Raw genomic sequence first — 12,481 nt, forward strand, 5'->3', positions numbered from 1 at the left:
CTGCAGAAATGAATACTATTGTAGAGTATTTGTCCAGCTTTAAGTCAATTCAATTATGACCAGAAATGGACTCAGGCAAACTACAATCTAAATGTGGTAGATGTTCCTAAAAAGCCAAAGTACGCAGTATACATTCCAGTGCTTGGCAGCACGATGTAATTTGCTGCCTGCTCACAACTCCCCTCCCTGCACTCACCTAGAACTCAGTCAAGCTGGTATCACTGTTCCGCCTCTTATCCTTCTGTAACCCTGTGCGTAAATAAGTGTGACACACAAACTGCAGTATCTTCTAGGGTGCAAGCCATATGTAACAACAGCAACTAATACATGAATAAAAGGTAGCAATCATGTTTCAGGCCAATTTTTGAACTTTCACTCGTCCTGCAATCTACTGACAGATGTTACTATTGTCTCAATGTGGGTCTCACCGCTGTAATTTATCCTCATGACAACAGCAACAGTCAGTTTAATATGATTTATTTCATTTGTTAGATATTTCATTCTAGAGTAATTTTCCTTCTTGTTTCATCTTATTGTCAGCATCATGTTCTAAAACTGATTAAAAGCTGGTAACGTTTTTACTGGTAGGCATTCTAATGTGTGAACATCGACCAAATTTTTCATTTGCAACCCACTTGGTAAATCATTAGTCTCTCATAATCAAACAAAGTATTGATCTGGGTTCAGAATCTAGTAATGGTTTTTGAAAACCAACATACTTCCACTTTTCAATGTTACATTTATGTAAAAGGCACGATTAATGTTTGTACATGATATCCATACATTTATGAGGACTTTTATTGCAAACTTGTTCAGATACAACAAGAGGTTGTAAGACGATAGAATTTTGTGCTGTTTCCTCCTGTGTTCCACAAAATTGTCAAATTTTAACTGGAGCAACAGATTATTGTAGTGGCTAGTCCATAGTTTTTTGCATTCCTTTGCACTAGCGCTGCACATGACCTCAATAGCCAAAGCTTCATCTGTAAATGTAAGTAACTCCCGCATACTCTACTAAACAACTTAAAATTGTTTACCTCTGCAGCAATAGTTTAATATATGAATATGAGATGACCCTGTGTTTTTTGAATGATGAATTTTGGAAAAACCCTCATCTTACTATCAGGTAAATACGGTATACTGCATAAGATGTCTGTGTCCATGGGGGAGAGATTTGTTTTGGAGAATTTTTTTATTTTTGGTTTGATTTATACTGATGTGTTCAGGGTTATATTTGTAACAGACGTGTTTGTCAACAACCAATCCCAATAGAGAAGAATCAATTAATGTAGTGTATTTGTTTGAGAAATAGGGAAGTGTTCACAGTTGGTTTGGAAACCAGCAAAGTAGATACTTAACATACAGGACATTCATTCTGCTACTTTAATGCATACTCATGGTGTGTACATTAAACGAGGTAGCATAGTGGTGAAGGCATTGGTGTCAAATTATGGTGGAGTAGGGCTCAAATCTTCACACAGCTACCCAGATTTAGGTTTCCGTGATTTTCTTAAATCTTTAAGTGAAATGTGAGAATAGTTAATTTGACTATATAAGGCCAGTTTCCTTTTCCAGCCTTTGCAAATCTGAGTTTGTGCTCAGTATGTTGTATTCTTGTCTTTGTTGGAGATTAAACCCCAATTTTCGTCTCCTTTCCGTAATGTATAAGGACTAATTCTTCACCTTACGTATGACATCTTTCTAGGAGAGCTGGCCGTTATGGCCGAGTGGTTCTAGGCGCTTCAGTCCCAAACCACACTGCTGCTACGGTTGCAGTTTCAGCTCCTGCCTTGGGCATGGATGTGTGTAATATCCTTAGTTAGTTAGGTTTAAGTAGTTCTGAGTCTAAGGGACTGATGACCTCAGATGTTAAGTCCCATAGTGCTTAGAGCCATATTCGAGGAGATGGTTAAGGGACTGGAGTCATTAGTTGCATGATTGAGATGGTAAGGATTCTACTTATGTGCTTCAAATTAAGAAAGTCGCACATCCTTACATTATACACAACTCTTTGCTGCACCACTTCCTCTCTTCTGTAGTAGTACCACACTCCATAGAGGTGCTTCTCAAGATTTCATGTTTTTCACGGAGCAACTGCTGTTGTACCTGTGTTACCATGGCCATAGAAACTATTTGCATATCATAAGCAAAACAGCTCTTAGTCCACTGATTTGAGCTACACCAACTATTTGCTTGCTTAAAAGCATGTAGTTTCCAGTTTTAAAATGCTGTGCGTGTCAGACGAAGAAAGCATTGCCGTGCACAAGAACTAACTTGGGTGTACATAAAGGTTGCTAAAATATTGTTTGCTCACTCCAAAGGTTTAAGAAATATCTTATTAAAAAGACAACTATACTGGAAGGGGCCTTGAGCAGACACATAAGTAACTGGTTATTGTATGATTAAACAACATGCTCGTACTGTGTAGAACCAATGTTTATGTCATGATATATTTTGCTGTGAGATTGGGTTATATGATACTTATCCCTACATTACTTGTTCTACTTCCAGCTGAGCTTCAGGTGCACATTGAGCTGCTGATCAAAAGTGTGCCAGGTTGGGTTGAATTTGAGCTGGTAAGGACATCTAAGTATTTGAGGCTGTCAAAGAATGGTGACATGTCTAAAGTGATGAAACGCTTGGAAACATTAGCAGAAACTAAAAGCTCATTGTAAGCAATAAGACATTTCTCTGTGTGTCTCATGTGGTATAAATCATAGGCCACAATGTTACGTGTGATGTTGTTACATGTATTGTGTTCATTCACATGTGGGAAGGGATAAAGTAATGAAAACGTACATCATATTTGTATAGATAAATGTCGTGCAGTCATTCTGGTGGTGTTTATCTCTGCTAGGAGTGTGAACTTGTTAGTTCTGAGACTTCAAATAAAGCCTTTTAGAACTGATCATGCTAGTGAACTGTGTATTTTTCACCATATAAAATTATTTATTGTTCACACAGTTTCTTTTTAAAGTCACCATTGTTCCTGTCTGAGTAAGATCAAGTCTCTTTTTGTGTTTGCTGTCATTTACATTTTTCTATTTTGGTAACTTCGGAACCAGCCTACTTGTGAGAGGATGGAGTAGGTAATTTTTATAAAAGTGCATATTTATTTTTCTTCTATATTATAGTAAAGATGAAAAATTTGTAATCAAATGATTTTTGAAACATTTGTAAGAATATTTTATTCCAGAGGTAGTACAAGTAATTTATAACTTCCTTCTAAATTGGTTTTAGGCTTACATCTACTTGCTAATAAAGTGACATTTCATTAGCAATACCTTGTTAAAAATAAGTGTGTTCAGTTAATTTTATTAAAACTATTTTACCATGTTTGTATTTCATTCATTGTTAAACATTTCATGATGTGAAAGCACCACAACTTTTTATAACCTTATGAAGCCAGTTTTCCATTGTTACAAATGGATCTTTAGTGCAGTACTGCAGTGTAAAATTAAGTTGACAACTTACGCAAGTTTCATCAGTGAAACATTTATCTGTGTACTTATAATTAACTTGCTGTTGCAATTATTTTTCCATAATATACTGTTATGAGCTGTAACTAAATATAGCTCGTACACATCACCTTCTTTTAAGTTCGTTGTAAGAGATTGGCACATATTTTAAGTATGTGAAATATTTTTGACACCAACACTTCCCACTAGTTTGTGGAATCGAGTGTGTTTAAATTACACACACACACATTTCAAATTGTAGCGACACTTTGTAAAATAAGACTGAAGTGCAAAACTTTTAGCTTATTCTATTTTGTAATTACTTTGGACTGTAAAAAAGTCATTTGCAAATAAAGACATTATGTAATTTGATGTACCATTTATTGTCAGATGAAGTTACACACAGCAGTCAGTTGAAATAATTGCCTGTGGGTATACCAGTTGACGCAATTACTTGTTTATGCATAAATTTCATGAGGCTGAAGGGGGGAAAAATGTACTTTATTTGATACATATAGGCAGTACATTTTGCTCAGAATGTATTAGTACCATTTTTTCCTTCACTTCAACAGCAGCATGTACAAAATGTCTGTCATTTACATTGTTGAATACTGAGGGACCAGCATAAGAACATTTAACAAAGTAAATACATACAGGCAATCAATCATCCATGTGTGTGCCCTGACTAGTCATAATACCTCACGACTTGGCAAGCTCTAAAAATTCCATTTTCAGTCAATAGCTTGGTTAATACCATTAGGTTTCACACGGTAAAAGACAGCAATATGAAATAATTGCAGCACTTCATAATCCTCCACTTCTATTATGTTCAAGCAGACATAATTATTTAGTATAACTGAATGCAATTAAACTGTGCAGGTTAAGGATTACATTTGTAACATCACAAGGAAGAGTACATAAACTTCAGTGCTTTGTTCATAATTAAAAAAATCATTAGCCACAATGTATATGCGTGCTAGAGGGGGCTGGACAGCAGCAGTAGTCTGAAGGAACCAGTCTGGCCTTTGTGTTGTGCATTATGGCAACATATCTGGATAGAGATTTTTAATTCTCTATCAACCTTGCCGCATCACAAGTGTATAGCAGCACACACTCCCTCTCAAAAATATTACCAGCAGAGACTGTATGACTGCTGTGAAACAAGACTTTAAGTCAGAACAGCAAACATAGCCTACTCAGTTGCTGCTGGAAATACTCTTCTTAGATATTTGTGTCAGCCTCAGTTATTATCCCTGAACTGGATATCTGACTAGTTTGAGGCATTAGTCACACTACAGGGAACCAGAAATAATTTTTCGTTTCCATTGAGGAGCAATTTTTGTACAAAATAATTTTTGGCTTTATCCCATGAACCATGCAAATAACATGTTTCAATATGCAACTGTGAACCTCTAGCAAACAGTATTATAAAAATGTGAGATTGTGATGAGCAATAAGACAGTGTTGCAGTTTGTATCAGCAGATGTGACACCTGTTGATGCAGTCTTTTTTTACCTTTCAAATGACTTCAGTAACATTCCGCATAGTTTAAGGAGAATTTTGGTGACAGCATTTCATCACAAGATACATTACTCCATTATTTTGACAACAAAATGGAACACATGCTGCATTTCCATGCAGTCACTGATAGTAATATGGATAAAGCTACACAATTTCATACAAAAAGGAAACCAACCATGCAGCTACAATTTTATGACATTTATTAGCAGAACGATTTCAAAATGTAATAGCTCCAATATCAATGTAACTGCTACCTCTACTCCATAATGGATTATATTAAATCAATGTAATGTTTGTGCCTTTTTTATCAAGTAGGGAAAACCATCTTACAATGGAAACTCCAGGTGGCAATATCAACAATATAAGGAAAAGAATGGATTGGTACTAACTGTAAAGATTAAACGTTGAATTCAGACAGGTACAACGAAAAGATTATGATTTAGCTTGTGGTCAGGCATGGGTGTCTATGTTGTTGTTAACATAAGTCAGGTTAAGCAGTGTGTAAGTCTAGGGACCAATGACCTCAGCAGTTTGGTCCCTTAGGACTGCACGCACGGTTGTGTGCGTGCGTGCGCATTTATAGTGAAACTGGTATGGTAATAAACATCATGAAATTGGTACATTTCCTATCTGCAATAGTATAAAGCTAAACTTAGTAATGCCTTTAATATTTTGTCTTGCAGTTTTCTAATGTACTATTCAGTATTTGGATATGCAGACATTGGTTTTTAACTACATTTAACTTTGGATAAGATAGCAACAATTTAAGGTGATTTATTTCTATTTATAATCTCACTGAGGGTAATACATGCTTTGATAAATACGGCTTTGAAATTATTTCCGCTGGTTTGATGTTTGTACTGCACTTGGCTTTGCTAACTTTCCCAGTGTATTTTGTATAATTGCAAATTTATGTGGTACAAACACTAGCTATAATATGAAACAATGTGTTATATAATACATTAATATTCCTATGTATTTTAGAACAAACAATATACTAAAAATGTTTGTCAGTTATTAGAAAGCACAGGAAAGCCTTTGTGATGCATAACTGTTCGGAAAAAAATCTCTATGACTTATTAGTTGCTACAATCTTTAACTGTGAAATTGTCTTGTATTTCTCCGTGTTGCATTAGTAAGCAAGTATGTTGAAGGAGAGCTACCTGGGAAACAAAACAATCCCAACTTTGTCATATATTCTAACTTATAAGAAAACATGAAGCTTTATGCAGAAACAATAATTAAAATTCAGTAAATATCTGTGCTGATACATTTCATGTTTTATAAGTAGTAGAGAAGGACCCTTAAAATAAAATGTTGAAAAGTGAATATTCTTACATATCTCATTCTTTCCACATAATTAGTTCATTAAAAATTTAAAGTAAACAATTGCATAAAATGTTGGATATTCCCATCAAGATGACTTCAACTGTCCGTAAGTACTTTGATATAATATGAAAGTATTGTAGCCTATTAAACATGTTCGGTATGCTATACTGTTTTACAAAAATAAGTAATGGTCCGTGTATCAAGTTTCATGAAGATTAAAACAAGAATTACACAGATACAGAAAAAACAACTTTTTGACCTCCAGACCAGAGGAAATAAATCTGACAAAGTTTCAAAACAGACCATATTCCTGTGCAGAGTGAAAGAATCCTTCGGGAATGAGTAAGATTCATCTCAAAACTGAGAGAGGTGTGGTAGGGGACAGGTTAATGCCATATGATTATCATAGCATGAAAAAGGTTATCTAAAAGTGTAGTTCCAACTGAAAATATCATGATGCACGATAAGGGAATTAATCTTCGTTAATAACAAAAATCAGCAGCTACAGTGAAAGTGCAATTATACTATACCTCTTGAAAAAAGTTACAGAAGTTAAGAACCCACATGCATGAAAGTGAGAAATGACAATAGCATAGCACCAGACTGCAGGGGTACTAATGATTTAAAAGGTAGGTGCACTTAGCAAAAGGAAGGGGAAAGTAAATACTGTTACACAACATATTACAGTAGTGGAAGAGTGTTTTGTGGGAAGCAGATTCTCGTGTGTGTGTGTGTGTGTGTGTGTGTGTGTGTGTGTGCTACCTACATGTTTGTTATGAGGGGGAGAGAGAGAGAGAGAGAGAGAGAGAGAGAGAGAGAGAGAGAGAGAGAGAGAGTGCTGCACTTGCACTCGCTTGCTCATACTCCAGTCACTTAACATGTACACAAGGTCGCTTGAGATCTGACATTCAAGTAAGCTGTCGTAATGGTTACAAAAGGTTTGCATCCTGCTGTGTGCCACACCAGTCTGTAATTAATTCCATGCTTTTCTAGTTCTCACACATTTACTACTATCAACTGTACACTTTTGCTCACCAGCTCATTTCACATGTCATTTCTGTAACCTTAGACTACTCACTTGCCCATGAAACTGGGGTTGCAAAATCACAGTGGCACATTGAAACAATGTTAGGCCTTTAAAGTTCTACCATTATAAAAAATTTCATCCTTGGTTCATGGTCAGCTGGATAAAAATGGTGGGAGGGCAGAGTTTTGTCCTCGGGCTCGTCTGCCAACATACTGGATTAAATCTCTGTCTCTACAGTATGTCTTAGTGTAAGAAAATATTGATGTTGATTTGTCTGCTGGATGGGGACCTTTTTGTCAGAAATAGGCATGTACTCGAACTGTTAAATCATAACTAAGCCAGATAACATACATTTTTAATAACTTTCTGTTATGCACACTATATCTGCAATAGAGGTACCATGAAAACACACAGACCTACCAAAAGCTCTGACTTAACTTCTCCACTGCTCTTTGCTGTTGCCCAGAAATTAGTACCACAGTCCTTAGTAGCCGAATAACTCCCATCACATTTTCTAGTAATTTATCATAAAATTTCTCTTGCAGTAAAACATTTGAAGATACATCTGCAACATTTATTTTCTAGTACACACTTGTGTTTCCATCTGTCTTACACTTATGAATCAGTTTTAGAACAGTCTCCAATTCTGCAAAACATTGGTTAGAATGTATGAATACCAAAACACATTTTTAATTCATTTTTATGCACACTGTTCTAGGTCATTAGGTAACAGCATTTTGCAGCACTCTGTGGTTTCATTTACACACGGACACTGGAATGTATATGTTAATCCTGCTCAGCTCTTCCAGTAAAAGTCTACACAATACACAAGGAGGAGGTTAAGCCCACATATACACAACCAGGATGGAAATGGTATTTAGAAAACAGTTAACAAATTCAGACAAATAAATCATTGTCAAGAATATTTCGCATTTCAGTTAAAGTTGCATAAAGTCGTCTTTGCACATCCCTTGAGGCAGGTGCCCTTGCAAGCCCTTCTTTCTTATGCTCTGGATTAGCACAAATGCGAAGCAAAGCTGCTAAAGAGGGAGGAGTATGTTCTGACATTAGTAGTCCAGGTAGAACAAGTGTATTTGATAATGTCCATCCCAGAAAAATTTTTTCACACACTATCTGTAAATTGTTATTCACCACTGGAGCATCACAGCGCAATTTCTTGAGGTTACACTTGGAACGGCAATCGAAGTAATCACAGTCTTCATGCTTTGTACATTGCTGTCCACCTCCAGTGATATGGCCCACAACTGAACGTGGCAAAACGGAGTCCAGGTCTAAAAACTTGACTCTTTGTTCACCCTTTGTCAATCCGAAGTGACTCACCTTGACATCACACAAGTGAAAAGGCTCAGGCAGATTTGTATCTAGTTCATCTAGTAGGTCCATAATCATGACTGCCATTTTCACCCGACCAGCCCAGTCATCACGGCTGTCAGACAGTGATAATATTGTTGGTGCACTTTTAATGGGTTCCACATATTCAACAGCGAAAAATGGCCCACATGTGCCTATCAGTTGTGGAAATAGATCCCTGTCGGCATACAAAACTGAGCACAGATATTCATTATCCTGTAACAGAGCCCAAATATTTTTCATTTCATTATGCCGTTCGGAAATATCATTGTGTTTGGAGAAGCCTAAACGACTGAGCCTTTTCAGCTGATCATTTGATATTGACAAATTTAATTTCAGAGCGATAACATCGCGAATCATCATCTTGAATTCGTCTTCGTTTGGGTAATTTTCTAGGCCGCGAGTTTTGAGCCAAGTTACCGGTTCCGTGTATTCATCCTTTATCCTTTGCGAAGTTTTAAATACGAGACGTGTTCCCTCCCAGTCGGCCGAGAAGACTGCTTCCTTTCCGGCATGAAAAGCGTGGCACTTGAGAGAACGAATCTGCTTGTCTATGCACAGAGGTTTGCATAAATTACCGGTAGCTTCTCCTTTTCTGTATAGTTGGCACTATGTTAGTTTGGTTGGAGAAGAAAGAGAATTATTAGATGTAAGCTAATATATAGTTAGGTATTAGTCGGGAAGTTACGAGAAAAATAAATGTTACTAAGAGATCCCAGAATGTGACTTACCAATTTGCCAACATGTTGCCAGCTCTCTATGTTTGTACACATTATGCCCCATTGAACTAGATAATACGTTGCTATTATGATCAACAGCAAGCATATTAAAGCACGATAGCGATTATTATACACAATACCAGGGAGTCTATTTAAATGCAGCATTGTTCATATCTCTCAAATTACTACATATCTGCGATCACGGGGAGGAGTTCCGCGTACTGGAAACTTGTTCATCGGACTCACACAGCTACGACGCCCACTTTGCCAGTGCATCTGTCAATTGTGTATGTCTGGGCTCTTGCGTCTCGAAGACTATACACTCCAGGAGCGAAGTGTCAGCAACATGAGCAACTTTGGTTCCAACCCTGGATTATGTCGTTGCGGGTTAGGATATCGGCAGTTCTGTCGATTGCCCTTCGACCAATAGTTGTCAACACGAGAAGTGCAGAAAACTGCATCTCCCATTTCCTTTCACAGTTCGTTAGGGAAATGGCGCCGTGGGCTGTGTTACGCAGCTCTGTAGCAGCGGACGCGTTGCGACCGTGGCGCTACTCCTTGTGCTGTGTTTGCCGGGTCAAGCTCTCCCCCCGTCGCGTTGTTCGGTGCGTCGTCTGCTAGCGACAGCGACCTTGTTGCGTCCTTGCGACAGAGGGCGGGTCGTCTGGAGTGCTGCCGCTGCTGTCGTTACCGAAGAATTTTTATTTTTGTTCTGATTGCTCTTATTTAATAGAACCTGGCGCCGCTAAAGCTGTGCAGCTCCGACAGGTTGGTTGTCTTTTTCTCTGCGCATGTTACGCCGTGTAGATAACGTAACGGACAGTTTAGAAAGTTTTAGTAAATGCGATTAGCAGCGCTTTCGAATTGTATTTTCCATTTTGTTTAGATTAGACTCGTTGCTGCATTTTGCTTGACCAGTGCCAACGAAAGATATGCAAATAAGTGATGATATACCAGTTGTCACAGTAACGCTGTTTTAATGTTATGTGCATGTTATTATTTTGGAAGCGATTTTAACGCTTATTGACTAGCAATAAAGGTATGATAACCAAAGCTAAGGAAGAAATCAGATTGCACCAAATACGCGCAACTGTTACAGTAGTATGTGGATACAGCTGGCGCCTAAAAATTCTAGTAGGCTACTATTGCAGCAAAGTACATCGCGCTTCGTCGTTACACGAAGAATTTGAAGTAATAATGATTTCAGAATATTATTGTTTTGCTTGTTGGAGGAAGGTCTGCGAACACCGGTCTCAAGGGACTGTTTTGATTTTTGACCTTCAAAATCTGACCTCTGTTGTCGTGCCTTCGCGAAATTGTGAGCTCGCACTCACCGTCATGGTCTTGTAAGTGTTTATAGTCCGACTTAGGTGCTCGTAAATAGTGAGCATCGATGTGTGACAGCGTTTCCTCTGTGGCTAACCGATCTCACCATGGAGCATGGTATTAAATATTTTCTCTCTATGGACCCTTGTTCGACTCTGTGAAAGATAAATATCGGGGTAACTGTTCGTTATTAGCTTTCCGTGTCGCTCAATGTCACCGAATCTCCTGAAGAAAATTTCAGTGAAGAAATGAGAATAATTTCTCAAATGACCAACAATGGTAATTTGATAGTTAAAGCTCTGTCAACTACAGCTGCAGTATAATCAGTATTTTTGGAAGCTGTCATGATCTAAAATCCAATTCGATAATTTGTAGGTAGACTACTTCATGCACATGAAGACTGAAAGGCCAGTTGCTGAGTAGCTAATATACAGCGACTCGTACAAATGAAACGCAGCTCGCACATCCTTTTAAGCCATATCAGTTCGCGTCTCAGCACGGGGGAGTGTTATGAAATATGTAGGGCCCGTGGAACTCTAATTTGCGCACAGACTCAAGACAGTAAATTTAAAATGGTGTAATGATTATTTCAACAACAGAATCATGAGGCGCAGCCCTAAAAGTGGAATAACAGATGAGGATCTTCTTACGACAACAGGAGACCATAGTTTTCAGTGTCGTGTTGCAGAAATATTAGTGTTTCTCAGAGTACGGTATTAAAAGCCTTTTGGGAAGTAGCGACCACAATAAAAGATTGGACTGAATTTCCTGCAACTACGATTGCTCCTGAAATAACCAAGACCAAATGGCAAGAACGTTATATACAAGGGTTATTCGTAAAGTAAGGAACGATCGGTGGCGAAATGCAAACCGCAATCAAAATTACAACTGTTTTATTTTCAAAACATTCTAGCTAGTTTACATAGTCGCCGCTACGACTTAGACATCCCTCGTAGCGTTGTACCAACTTTCTAATACCCTTATCATAGAGGGCAGCCTCCTGTACTTTCCGACAATTTTCTACGCTGGACTGCAGCTGGTTGTCTGTGCCAAAATGTTGTCTTCAAAGCTGGCTGTTCATTTGAAGAGAGAGTAAAACCAATCGGTATCGTGGGTCATCAAACACTTACCATCGTAAACGCCTCAGGAGCGTCCTCATTTCCCTTGAAGTGTGGGGCTACAACTATCATGAAGAAGGAACTGCATTATAGTTACGTTATGTGGGGTTGCATGAAATCAGGTGAAATCTCTCGGCAGGTACCCCTACTTGGCGGGAGACACTGTTTTCCACAGTGGTTTTCAATTCGCGACTGATCGTTCTTTCCTTCCCGAATAGGCCTCGTGTTTCTAGACGCTATAGTGCAATCGAATGCACACATGTGTTAATCAAAAAGCACATATATCTAGATCTATATACTACAAACCACCTTACGATGTGTGGAAGAGGGTATTTTGCGTACCACTGTCATTCACCCCCCTCCCCCTCGCTCACCCCTTTCATGTTCCAGCTGGTTTACGTCGCATGTGATTCGAATCTCTCTCATCTTACCTTCACGTTTTTTTTGCCTACGTAGTAGGTAGGCGGAAGCAATATATTGGCCGACTCTTGAAGGAGAGTACACTCTCGGAATTTTTACCAGTAAACCACAACGTAATCCACATCTCTCTACAGGCCTCTGTAACTGAAGTTGAAAGAGCATCCCCGTGGTGCTTTCGTGCTTACTAAATGA

General features: G+C 38.2%; 2 protein-coding genes across 4 annotated transcripts in view; one reads left to right on the forward strand and one right to left on the reverse strand.

The window, feature by feature from the left end:
• LOC124605192 (DNA replication factor Cdt1) overlaps positions 1-6,308 on the forward strand; it is a 105,326-nt gene extending 99,018 nt beyond the window's left edge. Inside the window, exon 11 of one of the 2 annotated variants that reach the window (XM_047136708.1) lies at positions 2,512-6,308. In XM_047136708.1, the coding sequence (XP_046992664.1) occupies positions 2,512-2,675 (164 nt within the window). In that variant the 3' untranslated portion in view covers positions 2,676-6,308. The remainder of the gene's footprint in view (positions 1-2,511) is intronic. The other variant, XM_047136709.1, reaches the window with a different exon arrangement.
• The window catches only part of LOC124605193 (D-aspartate oxidase), a 257,938-nt gene extending 248,013 nt beyond the window's left edge, over positions 1-9,925 (reverse strand). The window contains exons 1-2 of one of the 2 annotated variants that reach the window (XM_047136710.1): positions 9,438-9,925; positions 7,112-9,315 (exon numbers count right to left, since the gene is read on the reverse strand). In XM_047136710.1, coding sequence (XP_046992666.1) covers positions 8,233-9,315; positions 9,438-9,590 — 1,236 coding nt within the window. In that variant the 5' untranslated portion in view covers positions 9,591-9,925 and the 3' untranslated portion in view covers positions 7,112-8,232. Of the gene's footprint in view, positions 1-7,111; positions 9,316-9,437 lie in introns of those variants that run through there. The other variant, XM_047136712.1, reaches the window with a different exon arrangement.
• Positions 9,926-12,481: the final 2,556 nt, after the last annotated feature.

This window comes from Schistocerca americana, chromosome 3 (genome assembly GCF_021461395.2).
Source record: "Schistocerca americana isolate TAMUIC-IGC-003095 chromosome 3, iqSchAmer2.1, whole genome shotgun sequence".
Classification (NCBI taxonomy): Eukaryota; Metazoa; Arthropoda; class Insecta; order Orthoptera; family Acrididae; genus Schistocerca; species Schistocerca americana.